This window comes from Laccaria bicolor, genomic scaffold (genome assembly GCF_000143565.1).
Source record: "Laccaria bicolor S238N-H82 LACBIscaffold_1 genomic scaffold, whole genome shotgun sequence".
In the NCBI taxonomy this organism is placed as follows: domain Eukaryota; kingdom Fungi; phylum Basidiomycota; class Agaricomycetes; order Agaricales; family Hydnangiaceae; genus Laccaria; species Laccaria bicolor.
Genome location: NW_001889872.1, coordinates 1884224 through 1904002, shown reverse-complemented (window position 1 = coordinate 1904002; position 19779 = coordinate 1884224). Strand labels below are relative to the sequence as shown.

Below are 19779 nucleotides of genomic sequence, written 5' to 3'. Positions count from 1 at the left end.
CGGTCCATCAAACACTAAACACGATGTGATCAATGAAGCGATTGAAGGGCTGTCACAAACTCACCTCATCTCAACCACATTGACGACATCCCATGATACGATGCCTACCACCATCACCCATACTATCTCCCACCCCCAACCATCTCCTCTTCTCTCCATTGAGCCGACGACTGAGACCGAGGTCTTGCTGCTTGCCGCACTTCAAGAGTCCCACAAAAGTAACGAATACCTCACAAACTGAAACATCGCCCTGCAGGCAGGGAATTTGCTGAACGAGGCGTATTGTGCAAAAGCAAAGGGTGCACTTCAGTTCCAGGAGGAGAAGAAAAAGAAAAAGAAGCGGCAAGGGACTCTTCCAGATGGTTTACCACGTGTCTTGACAGGGGATAGGTTCTATGAGGAACGAGTGAATTTTGAGAAGGAGCATCAGGCAGAGGAAAGGGAAAAGGAGAATAGAAAGGACTTATGAGCAGAGTGGAAAGCAGCGAAGGAGAAGTGGCAGCAGGCTGAGGATCCACAAAAGGAGCTGAAAGAACGTGAGACTGCCAAGTACAAGGAAGCATTGGCAGTATGGAAAGCGGCGAATGAGGGGCAAGGGCGTGGGTGTGGGCGCAGGCGCGGGCGTGGGCGTGGTGGAGGTAATGCTGGACAAAAGCCAGTTATGGCCACAATTCCGAAACGGGTGCCTCCACCATTGTTGAAGGACTTTCTAGCAGGCCGGACTGGAACAGGGCTTGCAGAGGAGGAGGAAGGGGAACATTTCACAAGCGACAACGATGACGAAAGCAATGGCGACGACGAAAGCAACAACAGCAACAGATAAGGCTTATCTCTGATTATCAGATCAGGGTGATCTCAGATCTAATGTGGGTGTCTCATTCACCCATATATGTCCACTTTCCGTTCCTGACAGTGATTTCGGTGGAGTTGGCCCCAGTCTCGTTCGTTTCGGCTGAATTTTTCTCTCAACACTCACATTAACCTTGTCCACCATCTTGTACACGTATATTTTGCAGAGGATATGTACCTAGACACACCTATCAATTTTTATTTTCAGTGTCTCATTAGCTGGTGAATGACTGTAGCTGGTGCAATACACAACCACATTGACATGCTTGTAGCACAAGAACAACTAGTGTCAAGGGAAGCAACTTTAAAAACTGAATACAAGGATATCTTTGAACCAATACCACATGCTGATTAGTGTTTGAAAGTCTGGTCCGGTCCGGTCTTTTGGTGCCCAGTGCCTTAGACCGTAACCGTAACCGGTCCTCCCAATTCGAGAAACTTCAAAAAACTGGACCGAACTGCAACAGACCAGTCTTTTGTGGTCTTTTGCGGTTACAAGACCGGTTTTAACCAGTTCTGGTCTTAACCGGTTTGTAACTGGTCTAGACCAGTCTTTGTAGGGGTCAGGGGGCCATGAAAGAACAATATCCTATGTATTTTACATGTAATGTATGAGGGGTCAGTGTACGCGACTTGGTAGTGATGTATACATAGGGAATGTCACGGACTACCCTGGGGTTTTCCAAAGTAACCTGTGCCTGTAACCGTCATAACCCCTACCTGCATCCGCGCGCGTTTTCACAGGTACAGGTAGAGGGTTTACAAAAACCCACAGGTACCCCAACTCGCCGGGGTTATGGCTCCAGAAAAGACAAATGAACCTCACAAGAGCAGTGCAAGTGTCAATTGACACTGCCGTGCAGCCTTGCGAGGATCGGAAAGTCAGACTGGGTGATTGGGGTGGATGTTCCATGTTGTTGGCAGGTTGTTTGTGGGCAGTCCTGCACATTTTGTGTGATGGGCGATCGTTGTTCGTGAGTGATTGAGGTGGGCTCTCCTCATCCTTCAGGGATTTTGAGGGTGTGCAGTTGTCGTTGTTCATAGGTGGTCGTCCCCGTTTCGTGTTGTGGAGGGTGGTCATTGTTTGTGGGTGGTTGGAGTAAGTGGGCAGTTGTCGTTGTTCATGTCTGTTTTGTGCCTTTGTTCATGGGTGCGGGGGATGGGCACTCCTCATTTTTCGTGTGTGGTTGTGCCCGTTTCTTGTGGTGGGCAGTCGTTGTTTGTGGGTGGTTGGAGTGGGTGATCCTCGTTGCTGGTGGGCTTTCGAGGGTTATGGTGGTTGTTTTGTGCCTTTACCATCTGGTGACACACCAGGTCGTCGTCAACATACGCCATCCGTTGTTGTTCATCTGTGTATCGTCGTTGTCGTTGTTCATGTGTGTGTAGTCATCGTTGTTCATCTCACGTGGCCATTGATCTGGGCATGGGTGGAAGGGTGAGCCAGGGGGGATTGAAATGCAGACTCGTTCTGCCACATACCTTGTGGGTCTCCCTCTGCTCGGGTCTCCCCTCATTATCTCTGACCCCTCTGTTGCCACCTATGACCTCCTAAGGTAAGCCCACATTGTTGGAAGATGCGTGGAGTCCGCGTGACATGGCGAAGTTTAGACGAGCTAAAAGGAAACTAATTAACATTGGAATATCAGTAGAGAGAGAACTTAGTACTTACCGATGACCTGGACAGGCTCCCGGGGTTGAGAGACAGGTGGAAGATGCGAGGGAGGGAAGGGATGGTGGTTAATGATGGTGGTGATCAACAATGCATGTACATGGTAGTTGATCGCATATCTGGAAAATTCTGATGGTAGGGGCTTGAACATAAATAAGTTGTACACGAATTTAGATATAACTTTGTTCATTCTCAAGCAAAAATTATGATTTTACATTTGTTCGAAAGCTCTTATGCGAAGCTACCTGCTTGTATTTTTAGGGCCCCAAAGACCAGTTTAAACCGGTCTAAACCGGTTTTTGTTGGTCTTCATAATTTCCCAAAGCTGGAAGACCGAAGACCAGACCGCGGTTACGGTCTTGATCGGTCCTGATAATTTCCGGTCTTGATCAGTCATGGTCCAGTCTGGTCACGGTATTTTTCCAGTCTTGTGACCGGACTTCCAAACACTAATGCTGATGAACTGCCTACAAATGTCATTGCAGAAATTCATATTAAGAATGCAGAAAAGACTATTAAATCATGTTCTTATCCATTGCCACAGAAATACAAAGAAGCATGGCAAATTTTAATTCAACAGCATCTCGATGCTGGACATATTTGAGCCTCCTTGTCACTGTGTGCCTCACCTGCATTCATTGTTCCCAAGGTGAACCCTAATGTCTTACCATGTTGGGTGAATGATTACCGACAACTTAATGAGAACACAATTACGGATAGTCATCTGTTACCCCGCATCAACAATATCTTGAACAACTGCGCCAAAGGCAGAATTGGGGTACTATTGATATGACCAATAGTTTTTTTCAAATGTGTATGCACCCGGATCATGTCTATCTCATGGCAGTCAACACACCCCTAGGTCTCTATGAATGGTTGGTAATGCCAATGGGTTTGAAGAACACACCCGCAATCCATCAGCAGTGTGTAACTGCTGCTTTGAGAAATCTGATTGGAAAATTTTGTCATATTTACCTCAACAATATTGTGATCTGGTCAAACTCACTTGAGGAACACAAGCGAAATGTGTGCACAGTGCTGGAGGCATTGTGTGCAGCTTGGTTGTATGTAAACCCTGACAAAACACACCTGTTCTGTATGGAAATTGATTGATTTCTTAGGACATCATATTAGAATCAAAGCTGACAACAAGAAAGTGGACAAAATTCTTAACTGGCCAATACCAAAATCTGCTACTGAAGTAAGAGGTTTTCTCAGCTTAGTTTGTTACATTGCCACATATTTACCAGTGATTGCTGATCACATGGGCGTACTCACCGAACTTATAACAAAAGAATCCGAAAAGAATTTTCCATCGTGGCCACCTAAGGATCAAATAGCATTTGATGCAATTGAGCAAATTGTAACAGGCTGCAACTGCTTAACAACAATAGATTTCTCCAAGATGCCAGATTACAAAATATTCATAACAGATGCAAGTGATAAATGTTCGGGCACAGTGTTATCTTTTGGCCCCTCTTGGGAAACAGCACGTCCAGTCGCATTTGACTCAATGATGTTCAAGAATGCTGAACTAAATTACCCTGTACATGAAAAAGGACTGCTGGCTATAACCCATGCACTGAAAAAATGGCAAGTAGACTTGTTGGGATCCCTCTTCTTCATCTACACCGACCGTAAAATACTGGAGAACTTTAATATTCAAAAAGATCTGTCGTGCCGTCAGGTGCAGTGGATGGAATTCATGTCTCAATTTGATGCCAAGGTCATATATATTAAAGGCGAAGGAAACACTGTTGTGGACACACTCTCATGCCTTCCATCCCCTGATGTCCTCTCACAGGCCCAGACATCCACTCAACATCCGTATGACTTCTGTGACAACAACAACAACACGAGCAGCACAATCTACAGTAACACTTGACCTCCCTAATTTCCCGAACATATTCCCCACCTTCCATACTTCACAAGTTATTCCCTACATCGAATCTGACACAGAAAAATTTCCTTCCTGCCATTTTGAAGAACTGGATCCAATTATCATGGAGGACGGTCATGAAGAACAATATATTGACAAAATATTAGATGTGCGTCACCATGGCTGTGTGTACCAATATCTGGTTCATTGGCACAGATTTGGCCAAGAACATGACGAGTGATTACCTGGATCTGAATTAGAGGATTGCGAAGTGCTTGATGTCTGGCTGGCCTCGCAGAATGGATCTCCTTGATTTTTTTAGGTAGATTTCTTTTCCTTCTTGCCAGCCAGTAGCTTTTTCCCATTGGGTTTTGATGCACCTGGCATTCAGATTTTACTTACTATATTACTAACCTTTTTTTCTCCTTTCCTTTTCCTTTTTTTAAAGTGGGGGAGGGTGTAATCCTGGTCCCAGATTACTCTCTTGTTTGGACTTATTGTTTCTCTCTCATATTTCTATCTCTTTCATATGCACACATATGCTTGGACTCTTACCACCACCTTCTCATGGAATTAGGACTTGTGCACCTAAGGGCCAAATAAACAACACCACCACAGGCTGTCCCGATTAAACATATGCAACAGTTGCATTGTGTTGATACAAATTTTCAGAGCTTACCTTTTGTACTGACAACTGATGGATGAATGAAATACAAAATCTTCAAAGGGCAAAAGGCATGTTTTACTAGGTCAAAACAGATGTTCAATTTTCGATGTGTTGAAGACAACACAAGATCGTCAAGAAACAATCTGAGTGCAATTGTTTGGCTGTGCTTGCTCAAAATGTAACATACTAACATAAAGTCTACAAAATGGGCCTGCCAAAGGCAAGAAGGGGGTTTTCACAGCAGAAAGGCTAGCACAGTGTAACGGCCAGTGCAGCAGAAAAGTGCTGCAGGCTAAGGCGAGGGGTCTGCACAGCTGGCACTGCAATGAAAAACCTTTTTATTTGATACTACATAGACGGTAAGTAAGTATTTACTTGACATGAACATGAACATAGTGGCATGGGAAATTTTCAAACTCTGACTTTAGGTGTGTGGGTTCCAAGTCCCCTTCTCATACGCATCTTCATCTCCTGTACCCATACTTCCTCCTCAACCCATACTCGGTCAATTTCTGTTGGTTCCTATTATAAACAATGTTATCTACCCTTCAGGGTAGATTTCTATGTGCATCCCAAAAACAAATTTTAAAACTGATGAACAATAAGAATGTCAACCATATTGACTGGCCAAATCTGTTACTTTATTTTTTAACATATTCTTCAGCTGAGTGGTGGTGTTGCCATGACTACCAAGACTATTTCTCAAAGAAATTCTTTAAATATGCAAATTAAATGTGGTTGATGTTCTTATTGTTCTTTATTTTGTAATTTTGAGAATCAATGTGTTTGGGATGCACTGTGAAGCAATTATGTAAGATATCCAAATCTAGCTATATACCACTGTTTGACTATGGCCTCTGGGCATTCCCTTCCAATCCTGTATCACATGCACACTCACTTCATTATTTTTAAAGTGGCCACAAATAAGGAGGTACATTTGTCCTGAATATTTATTGGGCCCTGTCTCAAGTGAAAGGTCGAGATACTTCTATTACATTTGTACTTGTATTTATAGAAAGTGAAATGCAAAGAAGTAGGATTTATTCTTACTTGATCCCAAATTGACTTGACTTCAGTTCTAAGAACTAAGGGGGCATCCTTGAGTCAACTGATAAAGCTCCACACTAATCAATTAACTCCAATCCACCATTAAGGCTAAGCACTAACAACTCCAATCATTAAGTGATGCCATCATCGGATATCAAGACTCTCTATGCTTTTAGGAATATTCACCCTCTATTACATTCTTCATACGACACACCTGACTCTGAACTTCACTATTCAATCTTAGGTCACATTGTCTAACTAGGATCAACTACTAACTTTGTATTCACAGGAATACACCAATGCAGAGTTGCAAACTCTAACATACACAATCACAGACTTGACTAAAGCTTAAGCCAAATCTCTAGTGAGTACTATCAATTTTCTAAATTACTAACTAGAAATTGACTTTGTCAACAAACACCTTGCTTCTGTATTTTAAATATGTTAGTAAGGGCTCTTAGTACACCCTCGGCTTCACCCAACAAAAAAACTTCCAAAATGCACTAATTGAAATTGTCCTACACATTTCAACTGTTCCCATCACCCACTGTTTATCTTAGCAGAATCTTTTCTTGTTCCTTCAGGGATTGAATATACATTATAGCTTGTCAAGAGGCTGCTGCTCATCACCTGGCCTTTGGCCAACTCCTCGCAGCAGCTGGCGGGGGGGAGGGGGGGTAGGGTGTTTGGACCATGTTTGCAGAAGAGTGGTGTGTTTGGTCCAATATGAACAATATGACCTCCACAACATCCTATTATTTGCACCATGTTTGTGGAAGAGTGAGAGGTTTGGTCCAATCTTGAACAATATGACATCCACAAAATCTGGGATTTGGAAATTCCACGCATCCGGCGTCTGGCGGATTTGTCAGCATGCTGAATTTCATCAATTTGTCTGTTAGCAATGTCATTGACCACTCTGTTCTCTGCGCGCCTTCTTTCCAGATGCGTTTCCCCAATGTCTCAGAGGCATGCTTCGAGAACTCCATCCTATTCTGCATCCCCAGCCTTTCAACAGCATAAATTGGAGTCGACGCCACTTTCTTCATTGCACCACCTCTTTCCTCCCCCACTCTCTTATTCCCAATTCCTCATCATTCTACTGTAAGTTTCCATATTGCATTCGTTGTGAGTCTTATCCTGCTCTGTTCCTTCCTCTCAACTGATTATCATCCACAGTATCAATGTCACTACTCATTCAACATGCACACAATGTATCCGCCACTTTCTTTCCCCTCGAAATGTCTTCCCTAGGTGTCCTCACGTCTTTTTCATGTCGCAAATCTCAGAATCCGATCTCCGTGCGAGTTCTCCCAAGGCCACAAATGGGCTCACTGGATATACCTGCACAAACTGTGGTCAGTTTGCCAAGTTTAGGATCTGCCAGAGCAATGCGAAAGGGAACAGGGGGCACCTTATAGCAACGGTACGTGCTTATCCCCTTCTCTTGATGATTTTCGTTGGCTGATACCATTCCAAAGTGCCACCTTGCGAATGAACAAGGCGAACCCTGCCAGTTCTTTCACTGGGCCCCAGGTTCAAGCAAATCACCTAGTGCATCGCCTCCTACACTCGCCACCCCCACTCTTCCTTCCATCCCTGTTGCTGCCACCTACACCTCTGCCCCTGCTCCCGTTACCACCACTTCCAGTGGTCTGAATCCCTCAAAGTGCCCTATTCAAGGTTGTGGGCAGACGCGCCTCGCGGATGACTGTACGTGCCGGTTCTGTAGCAAGCACTGCCTCGACGCAGGTGGTTGCAGCTCCAAGATGCACAGGAAAGTTGGACAGGCTTCTCTCCCTCTTCCCTGCGACCCTTCTACTACAACCCCGTTGCCCATTGCTGAGAGATATGGCTCACAAACTCAGCCACCATCCACGGCAATTGTTGCCAACGACATCTCCTCTCAACCCCTCGAGCACGCGATGCACGCTTCGCATCACACCTCCTTCCCATTTACGTCGAGTCGTTGGCACGCGAGCAAGCGCTTGAGCTCTCCAAGAGCAAACTTGATGCCGAACGCATCACTAGCGCCAAGCAAGCTGTACAAAAGGTTACTGTACATGCTTGGAGGCCTGATAATGCTGAACCCGAAAGCTGTCAATTACAAAAAGGGTTTACATGGCCCTTCTTGAAGCTGTCATCGGCCACTCTCTCTCTTGTCGGGCTTCAAGCATCAGTGGAGTCTAGGACTTTGCAGATGTATGATGAGTCGGAGGGATATTGGTTGACAGTCGGCGTGGATCATATCATTGAGGTTCACGAGGGTCAGCACGTCTTTCTCAGGGACCGTTCGGTGCGCAAGTGTGAATGATTTGACAAACTCTTCAATCAAGTCTCCCGCCCCCACCTCCGCAACAACCTTCCTCAAGAACGCGCTTATGTCCGTAATGCATGGAGGTCTCTTATCCCTGCCGATGGCTCATTGTCACCTCAGAAGCGCAAGGCGGCATCCCCACCCAACCTTCTCCCACACGCTGTCAAATGTAAGTGTTCATGCTCAACGTTGCCTGAATCTATCTCTCCACTGTCACCATCCCTGCCTAGTGCCTGAACGTCATTCCTTCCCTCACAAACATCACCGACATCAGCTGCTGGCTTGGTAGATGATCCCATTGAGTTGAGTGACGGCGAAGAGAAGAAGTGGCCGAGGGACTATTTTGTCTGTGACGTTGTGCCCTGCTTTCGTGATGCCAAGACTTCTGTCCATGGGTGTCGCGCTCGTACTGCCGCCATTATCTTTTGTGAACATTTCTCCGGCCTTGCCTTCCACTCATCTACCTTCTCCGACAATAAAGCCATCTGGAGACAAGCACCACAACACCTTAAGCACCACTACCTGTGTGCTAGCAGAAAGGAAGCAGGGTACTGGTACAAGTTTGCTGCAGAGGTTAAGGAACATATGAGGGCACAGGCCTCGTCGTCATTAGATGTAGTTGAGCTTAGCAATTGATAGCAAATATGTAGCCAATAATATGTAGCACTCAATAAGAAATGTATGTAGGACTAGACGGTCGGAATAATCCATGTCTTGGGCTGGCTCCCCTCCCTCTCAAGCTTGTTCTTCATGACTATATTCCTGTGACGGATCATTTCATCCAAAAAAAAATTAAAATGATGTGCTGTCATCTCGCGACAAATTGACTGATATCCTCCCAACCATGCATTCGTCTGTTCTGCAATGGAGGAATTAAAGTACCATGCTTTCCCATTCTCTCCGAGCAGCTCTGGATATGCGGAAGGATTGCAGTTCCTTTGACAGAACAGATCCTCGATGCTATGCTTGCACTTGAAGTGGAAGACATCCACTGTGAGTCCAACCTTCTGAAAAATGGGGTCGTTCTTGACAATTTTTTTAATAGAACAGTTGTTGTCGAAGAATATGTGTTCTGGCATGGTACCCGGCAGCCGGTAGGTTCGTTTTATCATTTCCTAGAGAGTATCGTGAACCAAATAAAAACTTGAATGAAAAAATCTGATAAATATGCACGATAACACTATAGAGGGCTTCAGCGTGATAAAAGGTTTCTCGAGCAACAATAATTCCACACGGCGCAACAAATAGTTGCTCATTATGCGTTCGGCATCGACCAAACTGAGCGTGAATGCGGGGTTTCAAAGCGGTCGAGTTTGGTGTTACAGGAACAGGACCTTCCCTTCCTGGCTCAAATTCTTCCTCTTCATCATCGTCAATAATTTCGGATATACTAGTTACCTGTTCCCCAACGGCATCATTTGGATGTGCGAGCTGTGAATGTTCATATCGCTCCTTCAATTGAAATCAAGATTGGCCACGCTCGTTGTGCACATCCTCGATGTGTTGATGATCTACATGACCACAAGACTTTCTCCCTGGAACAGCTGGGTTTGAGCAACCAACAATTGAACAGATACTGTTCATGTGAGAGTGCCCCGGACAGAATCGGTGATGGTTATTAGCTAAAGGAGTCTTGCAGTTTGGAACACCGCAACACGGATGGGAGACAGTCACACCATCAATGACAATAACAGATGTCTTTCGATGGGGATCTGTTGAAAAACCTGAGCAGTAAGTTTATATAAAGGACTGCACAACTTACTTTCAAATATATGTGTGCACTTTTTACAATAATGGTATAACTCTGGTTGGCTGCAAAGTCAGAGTCGGTTGTTTCGAATGCAGATTGCTTCAGTGAAACGATCTCGTGATGCACCCCCATGTGGTACGACAAGAGTTTTCTGCTGAGAGATACAGTCTTCAAGAAGGGATAGAATTGTAAAGCCATCGTAAACTTGATCTGAGGTCACGGAGAGACTGAACTGCCAGTCAGGGAAGACATCTTCTGTCATTGATGCATTAAAAATGCGTGCACAGTTTGTAGCTGAAGTCCAGGCCATTAACATCATTGATATCCACAGATTGATCAGTTTTCTTTCTGCAAATTGATGTTCACCGACCTGAATGATATCAGGAAGTGTGTCATAATAAAATCACTGTCCTTCAACGACACGAAAGTTATGGTGGTAGTTGACTTTGCAGTCTGCAAAAAGTAATTAGAGAGAAAATTTCATGATGTTTGATAAATGCATACTCACATTCACAATATAGATGAAGTGAATGGACAGGTATCGCACCATGCCCAGCTGTGAAAAGGACTGCTTTCCGGACTTCACATTTTTTCATCATCATTTGTTGGTTGCGTCGACAACTCTTATTCAGGCAGTAATGCGAGGGTGGCGCTATTGTCCGAAAAGCTGCAGGGCAAGATAATTTAGACTTTGGTGAGAACCACGCATTAGAGCTAATTTAAGATACAGTTGAGTGCAAAAAGAATGAAGGTTGGTTCATTTTTCTGGTTCTTTCTAAGAATCTATTGTACCTCAAATGTATTTATGTATTCTTTTACATTATGTAGTTGTGTTACACTTCCCTTGGTATGGACTAATTTCAGTGAAAGCTGGAGCCTTGAGAAGGTTTTTATTCTGGAGGCCATTTTTGGCATCTGAAAAAATAAATATGCGCTAACTGGAGAGGTAGCCAGAACATACCTCTGGTCAACCTGAATGAGCCTATCAAAGAATCAGTCAAAAATACTGAGCGGTTAGGTCTGTAGAGGCTTTGGAAAATGGCTTGTTTTGTCTAAAACAGGCCAAAAATGACCAAAATAGCACAAAATGACCATTTTCTGGAGGCTCTACAAGCATAACTGCTCAGTATTTTTAACTAATTCTTTGATAGGCTCATTCAGGTTGACCAGAGGTATGTTCTGGCTACCTCTCCAGTTAGCACATATTTTTTTTTTCAGATGCCAAAAATGGCCTCCAGAATAAAAACCTTCTCAAGGCTCCAGCTTTCTCTGAAATTAGTCCATACCAAGGGAAGTGTAACACAACTGCATAATGTAAAAGAATACACAAATACATTTGAGGTACAATAGATTCTTAGAAAGAACCAGAAAAATGAACCAACCTTCATTCTTTTTGCACTCAACTGTACATACAAATTCCTTGGGTATGTCCAAAGGTTCTATACGCCGCCTCAAAATTTCCATCAGTTGACGCCAACTCAAGCTTTGTGGTCCATGAAATATTGGCAAGTGCTACCCAGATTTGGGGGACGGCATCAAGGGGTATCAAGCAAGCTTCTGATAGGAATAACTGTATCGCAGGAGATAAGATTGGTGGCCCCCGTGAGAGAGAATAAGAGGATGGCTGGACAAGTAATAGATCATCCTTGAGACGAGAGGCATAGGCAGTGAATTTGATGAGCTGCTCAAAGGTTATGGTAACTGGAGGTTGTAAGTTTGCATAGTGGTGTAGGAGCTGTACAATTGGGAGTATTTCACTCATGGGGAAGTGCACTAGTAATCTCCTTGCACACGATAACAAGTAGGTTTTATACTATTCTTGCAGCTCGATTGGAAGGTCCGGATTCCTTATCAACCAGAGCTCTTTGTGCCATTCACTACAGACTACATACTTACATTGAAAACAGCCAAAGATTGGAAGGGAGGACTTGGAGCGCTCAAGGAGCGCTGATTGATAAGTGACCACCTGTAGCCGACTATTTGGCAATGGCCTTCATTTGTTTGTGTGCCGGATCCGCCGATCCGCTGGACTGCCGGAATTTCCAAATCTCAGATGTCCTCATGACATCCAGGAAGTTGTATTATTTGCACCATGTTTGCAGAAGAGTGACATGTTTGGTCTCAATGTTTGCTTAGAAATATGAAGCTGGGAGACCTACTTGCAGTGTGTTGCATAAATAAGTTCAGGTGATGGTTTTTAAAAAGCTGTTTGCCCATGTTTTTACGTGCCCAAAGAGTGTAATTTTGTGATGAATGTCATGCATAATCATCACAATAGTCACAGCTCAGCCACAACCAATTACTCGCAAACAACATTTTGTGAAATCTCCACCTGAACTTGTTTATGCAAGACCCTGTAGCTAAAGCGAGGTGACTATCGTGTATTCACAGGAATGCACCAACGCACGAGTTGAGGAACTCTAACAAGGACAAAATGATGTTAAGAACTAAAATTTGCACAGTAGACAGATTTCAAGAACAATTCAATTGTTCTTGTCTGCATTTGGCAAAACTTTTATTCTGAGCAATGCTTCACCTTGGGAACACACTTGCAGACAAATTTAAACAATAAGTGCATCAATTGTTTTTATTCTGTCAGCCCCTTTGAACAATAAGCAAATGCACTGTCAAAATTAAACTTGTCCAATAGATCTGTCCCAATTACACAAAAGGTGCAAAAATGATCCTCAAGGGATCTTTCAAAGGCTTTGCTCAACTGCCCGATTGTCCTGTGTTTGAGGTGTAGGATGTTATCAATGTATTGTTTTTTGAATGAATGAGTGGCAGAACATATGGTGAGTGCTTGACTAAAAAAAAAATTGTCATTTATTGACCTGATGTGCATCACATATTTTGGTATCCCCCCAAAGATGGGGACACACACGGGTATACACAGGGTGTATTGTATGATATTCCATCTGAGCTAGCAAGTCCATCATTGTGATATGTGCAATTGGTTCATAATATACATACTTACTACAGGTTGGATTACAGTATAAATCATTTTTGTAGCATCAAATACCTGAGCATTGAAGACAATGCCAATCAGGAAACGAGGAGAGAAAGCAGTGAGGGCGGCTGGGTAGATGTACTTTCAGGTGTGTTGCAGGAGTTGTGAGATGATGGAGGGAGGGTTCAGGAGGAACATGAACAGAAAGTACATAATTTTTCCGCTGTCAATCATTCACTGATTTCATATCATTTTTCATTTTTCAATAGAGTTATGCATGCGTGCTGGCAAGACGTACCCATGAATGCTCTCTCTGGATCCATGAACATGGCAGCCTCTCGTGCTCACTTGTAGCAACAGCGTGACGTCATCCTCATGTCTCTAGATCTCTGCCGTAAGTCCACCCTCCCAGATCGCAACAACCAGCAGAAATAAAATGATAACCCAATCACTATGATCTCGATAAGACATTTCAACGAGGTTCCAAAACGGACCGGTCGACGTCGGATGTATTTGCGTGTTGACTCGGAGACATTTCTGGGCGACCACTAAAGCGTCAAGAAGGGCGCACGCAGTATTAATCTCGTATGACATGACATGATAGAAGCGACTTCGTCCCCGCCCACGCTCCTCTAGATGATTTCTCGGGACATATTGTTCAACGTTCAAACGTTCACCCCCCAAAACGACGTCTTGAACTACACGCACGACCCCCGAGAATGGAGGCAATATGAGAAAACGCGACCTAATCCCACGATGCGGAAATGAGAGTGGACAGGAGTGGGAGTTAGTGATCATATCTCACATTGAGCGTCACGATGGAGGCTATAGACCTATATCTTTGGCGCGAAGCGCGCAAAGATCCAGGAGATACCGCTTTCCGTCGGATGGACGACAATAAGAGACTGGGCAGCTTGAGAAAGTCGTCTATACGGTCCGATTTTTGTCCTCGTTCTCCTTGGTTTTCGTGGAGTCGTAGATTAATGCGAGAGCAAATGGAAGGATTGTTGCCAGAATGTGGTAGCGTTCAAGAAAGCCACCCAACTACGTATTTCAGAAGTGCGGCGCGCAAAGCTAAGACAGCATCAGAGGGTCTGTCGGACGTGATTTGCGAGGACTTCAGTAGAATGAGGAGGTCTAGTTTCCAGTATAATAGAGAACCAACGAATGCCGCCCAAAAATATTGGTGTTTAGTACCTATCCGTGCGTACAGGTTTAATATTGAACACATAAGCATTACGAAAAGCCTACCTGTAGGATTGAACTTTCCAAATGCTTCACTTTACTAATCAGGGTAAGCAAAGCGGAATGTACGATATTGCTGGAATATGAACAGGCTTGAATCGAGGCGTGGATGGTGCGTGTATGGGAGTGGTGTAAAAGCCGCAGTAAGTAGGTTTGATTCAGCGAGGAAAAACCTGGAAAAACTGCGGTTTGCGGCTCAGGGAGATCACGGCTCGACGCTCTGTCCTTTTGAAAATACAACCGTGTTGAGCGTGCACCCGGGTGGAATGGTAGATCAGTATCTTTCGACCGGGCGAGGCGAGTAGAGCGGGGTACGTCACTGTACGGCCAATGAAGTTTAACTGATGTGAGCTGTCGGCCCAAGTCAGATAGAAGGCGCATAAGAGTAATTATTGAGAGATGCCGTGATAAATTCGGATCGTCTTTGTTCCATTTGCATGAAATGAACATGATCAATCCAAGTGGAGCATGAAGGCAAAGAAAAGGATAGGAGCAGATTCGCGGCAGGAGCACCTTGCAGCCCTCTTGAGGAGCAGGCCACCAGACTAAGTTACGTTGGCTTACGTCGGCCCAGTCGATTATCATCAAGCCATCGGAGTCGGAGAGATTGGGTTGGCCAGTAGGATCAATCATGCCTGAGCGTAAAATAAGCAAGGGAAGAAGACATGTTTAGACCATCCGGCGGAGTATCGCGGGTGAGACACTTGTGTGAATTCAAACTTGGGTCATTTAAATCGGAGTCGGTGGAAGGTAGGAGACTAGCCATGAAAGGAATGGCACGGGCAAGCCTGGACGGGGGTCGGCCACCGTTTCGTAAGAAATCGAGTCGATACGCAACACCTAACAGACCACATAGGGTAATTACGAAAGACAATCCGACTAAAATCCGAGGAAGGACAAGTAGTTTGGAGTGGAAGACTGAAACTCACAATGACAACCAACCACCCTTCCTGACCGCGAGGCGAAGCTACGATCTAGGGCAGTCTTGAGAAGGCCTTACGACCAGTGCCATTGTGCAAAAGAGCCTCTGTTGGCTCACACCTGTTTAACCTTTCCAGGGCTGGGTATAATGGCCATATGGACGATGTTTCTGAAATGGACGGTGAAAGAGTGTTTCACGGGTCAAAGAATGGTGGAGAGTATTTTCGGCGATTCCCCGCCGCACCTTGACCGAGATATGCTCTGGGGCCCGAAGTCGGGTCACACGGTCATCTATTTTCTAGCACGGCGTCTGTACTTTTTGTTTCCATCTCAGATCTGCGCGGAACGCACCTATTTGGACTCGACAAAAAGGCTTTTGCATAAATACCTCCCACCAGCCAGGTGCTGGTGGTCGAGTTCCCATAATATCGCCCTGATATCCAAGCAATTGCTCCCCCGCAATGGGTTTCTTCGACTTCCTCCATGAACTCACGACCACCAGGCCTCAACCTCACCGTAATCCAGACGCGCTTCTGAAGCTCTTCACGACGCCAAAGGCTATTCAACACGATGTATCATTCGACCTCACGACCACTATTTCCTATTCTTCTTCTAATGCGCCCCCATACTATACTCCCCGCCCTTCAGGTCGACCCTTGTCGGCAATGCCTCTTGAGCTGGTGCTCTCTATCATTGAAGCGGCATGTTCCGATGACGAACATAATTCTTTCCTATCATCTTGTGCTCTTGTTTGTCGAGCGTGGTCCTCAGCGGCTCAGAAACTTCTCTTCAGATATGTCACGCTTCGAACACAGTCCGCGTTTGAGCCTTTCAGCAGGGCAGTAGACCGCTCAACGGCGCACGGACGTGTGCTCGGAGACGCAGTTAGGCGACTGCATGTGGTTTTAGATCATAATCAGCCCTCATCCCTACACCAGCATTCCTTCGCCCTCGCCTTTACTATGTGCCCCAACCTTTGCGAACTGAACCTCGCGCTGTATGGTTGCGCTGCACCTGGTGTGGACATCGTTGGTGCTCCTGATATTTTACGTATGCGTCGCCCAGCACCTTCTTTTGACGCACACACTCTATCGCTTCTCAAATCAGGACCAAAGATCACCACACTTCAGTTCAGCAATTGGTCCGAGAATCAACAGTCTATTGTCCAGCTGCTTGATGTTTGGCCTTCTATCAAGTCCCTGTCAATTGGTGGCACGCTACCACAAATTCCCCCCAATTCACCAGAACCCTTCTCATGTGCACTTGAGGAACTTCGGTTAAATTTCCAGACGTCGCCATCGATCGACTTTATGAAATGGCTCCTCCATTCGTCCGCGGGAACGTTGCGCGTGTTGGACTTTGAACGAGATCCATCCACAGATCTCCTGGACTTCCTAACACGCGCACACGGACTTACTCTCCAATCCATGGCTCTTCCTGTCTATTCCTCTACCGAGCACGCCCTCAGCGTGAATAGGTGCACGCGTCTTCGAACACTGCGAACCGATCACCCCTCTACGCAACCTCTCCTTTACAAGAGACTTCCAGAAAGTTTGGAACACGTTGCCATAGGTCTGGATAGGGATACGGCGCTCCAGCCGGTCATCGATATTGTGAAAACCAGAGACACGCTGAAGGCGGTCACTGTTCATCTCTGGAGAGGGGGGGAGAAACACAAGTTATTGAATGTCCTCAAGATCGCTTGTGCTTACCGTGGCATTGATTTGAGGATGTCGGATGATGTCAACACATTCCGTACGCTTGCCGTAAGCAAACCGCTTTTTTTTCGGGTTTCAGCCATTCAGTTTTTGCCACACAGAGACCACTCGCTATGGAAATAAGATTTCCATAACGCAACACCATCCTCACGTACATTCAACATGCCAAGTTGGTTCTAATTCGATTCCATAATTTCGTAACATACCTATCATGCCCTCCCTACCTACCTTACAGCATTACCTATTTCATCAGGACATTGCATTGGGCACTCGACGTGCCCCCATCATATTTCGTTCACTGACCACTACATTTATAATTTATAACATACCATACTGTCATTTACGGACTCTTGTATCACTACCAGGACACTGCAGCATTTTCTTGACCAACGAAATTATATCCGTTCACCATTGGCACAGAACAAATAGATTCAAATAGACGTTCAACGTTGACTCCCTTCACCTGCAACAACTGAATGGCCTCGTCTTCGTCCTTGTCTTCGGTGGTGTCCAACCTCGTTCGGGCTTCCATGGGAGCTTCAGTGTCAAACACCGTCACAGATGCTGATCTCGACCGACATGTAGCAGAGCTCATCCTCAGGGAGGCCAAAAAGAAAGCAGAGCGTTACGGACAACAAGGAATTCGAGCATACATATCAAATAACCTGTAAGTCTGCCTTCCGAATGAAAATGAAGGTTATTGACATTAATCACTCGTTGAATAAAGGGGAGACAGCAATGCGCCCAGGACAAACAAACGCTTCCTAACTTCTATCATTAAGAGCACAGATGACCATAACAAGACGATTCTGAAAGCTCAGGCTCTTGCAGCGCAGGAGATCAAACGTGAACGGGAAGCCCAGGAGAAAAGAGAGAAACGAGCGCGCGCGGAGGAGGCCGCTGATGCTGAGCGGAGGCGGCGGTCAGGGAAGGGTAAGAAGCGGAAGCGGGCGAATGAGGAGGAGGGATGGGATAGATGGGATGGGAGGACGGCTGAACGCACGAGGAAGAGTCGGGATTGGGCGACTTGGACTGGGAACGATGATGATGATGTTGATTCTGATGAGGAAGAGGCATATGGGAGGAGAACGAGGCGGAGGTATCGTTCGCGATCAAAAAGCAAGGAACGGGCAAAGGAGGGGAAGCACCATTCCTCGCGATCTCATGCTGATAGAGACGATTTGACGTCTAGGCGGTCTCATCAGGAGCGAAGCAGGACGTCAAGAAGAGAGCAGCCGGGCGAACGCGATCGTGACTCCCTCGAGCGCGACGAAGAGGACCATAAACGGCATAGACGACATAGAAGCAGAGACAAGCGTTCTCGGAGAGGCCGCTCGTCAAGGCACTCTCTAGGTATCTCCTCGCCTCGTCGTTCGCGACCACTTTCTTCATCGCGTACGGAGGAGTCTATCTCCCCGAAAAATCGGGAGAAAAGGTCACAAAAGTATGCTTTGGACGATTTGCACAATGAAACTCCATCTCCTCGACGCTCACTCTCCCCTCGACGTTCACCCTTCCTTCGACGTTCACCTTCTCTTGGCCGTTCTCATTCTTTTCGACGGTCTTCTTCACGGCGTTCTCTTTCTCCACGTTGCTCTACTTCTTCACAACGCTCTACTTCTCCACGTCGCTCTCCTTCTCTTCGACGCTCCACGTCTCAACGACGATACTCCCCTTCCCCTCCGCGTGCCCTTCCTCGTGCTCCTCCTCCACCTCCACGTGCTCCTCCGCCACCTCCACCTCCACCTCCTCCGCGCTCTCCGCCACCTCCACTCCCCAGCTCAGACCCAAATACCGCTCTCGATCGAGAAGCAGCCCTGAGACGGAAATTAGAAGCTTCTCGTAAACAAGCCATTGCAGGACCTTCGAAGCGTCGTCGCAGCATCTCACCCGATGACTCCTCGGTGTCCTCAGATGCCAAACCCCGTCGCAGACGATACAAAACTAATTCATCTTCCCAGACTCTCCCAACCCGTAACCATTCTCGATCCTGTTCCCGCTCACCCACTGCAGGCCCAAACCCTGCTCTCCAGCTTCCATCAAAAATGGATAAATATTTCGAAGAGTCATACGATCCCCGCATGGACGTCACGCCTCTCGCTGCGCCCAAGGTTCCTGCCACTGGTCTTATTGACAACGCGGAGTTTGAAGGCTGGGACGCGATGCTTGAGCTTATCCGTCAGCGACGAGAGGACAAGATGGAGAAGAAACGGTTGGAACGGTTGGGCATTTCGACAGAGAAGGTCAAGGTGAAGAAGAAATCAGTGACTACTACTAGTTCGAGCGCAGAGGTTGCTAGTCGCTGGGGTGGTGACTCTGTTAGTATTATGGAGATCGAGTACAAGAAGAGAGGGTCTGTTCGGGAGTGGGATCTTGGGAAGGAAGGTTTTTGATTATTCAATGGCTGGTACAGGCTTGATTTACAAGGGGCGTTCTTTGAACACCATTTTAATGATTTATTTCGAGTACAATACTTACTTAGAGGCAATTGCAGGAAATCTACACAGATGAAAATGATATCCAAGCCTGGTTCCGTAGATGTCAACGTTTGAACTCGCTATCCATAGAGCCAAATTCAACTTCCAGGCGATTAGGCCCTTCGTCGCCGATTCTCTATTCCACCTAGATCATAATCAATCTCGGGGTTGAGAGAATTCCATGTTGATTGATGCCTAAATATCAGGAATTCAAATAGATAAATGTAGACTGCAAGCCGTTCCAAGACCAACCAGCTACCAGCCTCAGCGTCGGCGGCTGAGTTTGAGGA

At 45.9% G+C, this 19779-nt stretch overlaps 6 protein-coding genes across 6 annotated transcripts; 2 read left to right on the top strand and 4 right to left on the bottom strand.

Moving 5' to 3' along the window:
* Positions 1-1153: 1153 nt before the first annotated feature.
* LACBIDRAFT_321020 (uncharacterized protein) lies at positions 1154-1930 on the bottom strand (the record flags this gene model as incomplete). Its single annotated transcript, XM_001873488.1, has 2 exons — positions 1154-1438; positions 1676-1930. The coding sequence occupies 2 exons, from the start codon at positions 1928-1930 to the stop codon at positions 1154-1156; spliced, it is 540 nt and encodes a 179-aa protein (XP_001873523.1).
* A 467-nt stretch (positions 1931-2397) lies between these two features.
* LACBIDRAFT_301428 (uncharacterized protein) lies at positions 2398-2669 on the bottom strand (the record flags this gene model as incomplete). The annotated part of the gene is made up of 2 exons (XM_001873487.1): positions 2398-2462; positions 2519-2669. 2 exons carry the CDS (start codon positions 2667-2669, stop codon positions 2398-2400), a joined length of 216 nt encoding a protein of 71 aa, XP_001873522.1.
* Positions 2670-7015: 4346 nt separating this feature from the next.
* Positions 7016-9064, top strand: LACBIDRAFT_321019 (uncharacterized protein; the record flags this gene model as incomplete). Its single annotated transcript, XM_001874106.1, has 6 exons — positions 7016-7215; positions 7366-7537; positions 7593-7824; positions 7980-8378; positions 8448-8597; positions 8718-9064. The coding sequence occupies 6 exons, from the start codon at positions 7016-7018 to the stop codon at positions 9062-9064; spliced, it is 1500 nt and encodes a 499-aa protein (XP_001874141.1).
* A 53-nt stretch (positions 9065-9117) lies between these two features.
* LACBIDRAFT_301425 (uncharacterized protein) lies at positions 9118-10780 on the bottom strand (the record flags this gene model as incomplete). Its single annotated transcript, XM_001873486.1, has 7 exons — positions 9118-9543; positions 9602-9771; positions 9907-10140; positions 10191-10232; positions 10290-10548; positions 10597-10631; positions 10687-10780. The coding sequence occupies 7 exons, from the start codon at positions 10778-10780 to the stop codon at positions 9118-9120; spliced, it is 1260 nt and encodes a 419-aa protein (XP_001873521.1).
* Positions 10781-11577: 797 nt separating this feature from the next.
* LACBIDRAFT_301424 (uncharacterized protein) lies at positions 11578-11940 on the bottom strand (the record flags this gene model as incomplete). Its single annotated transcript, XM_001873485.1, has 1 exon — positions 11578-11940. The coding sequence occupies one exon, from the start codon at positions 11938-11940 to the stop codon at positions 11578-11580; it is 363 nt and encodes a 120-aa protein (XP_001873520.1).
* A 3815-nt stretch (positions 11941-15755) lies between these two features.
* Positions 15756-19612, top strand: LACBIDRAFT_291789 (uncharacterized protein; the record flags this gene model as incomplete). The annotated part of the gene is made up of 5 exons (XM_001874105.1): positions 15756-17060; positions 17452-17566; positions 17598-17679; positions 17740-19365; positions 19507-19612. 5 exons carry the CDS (start codon positions 15756-15758, stop codon positions 19562-19564), a joined length of 3186 nt encoding a protein of 1061 aa, XP_001874140.1. The 3' UTR covers positions 19565-19612.
* Positions 19613-19779: the final 167 nt, after the last annotated feature.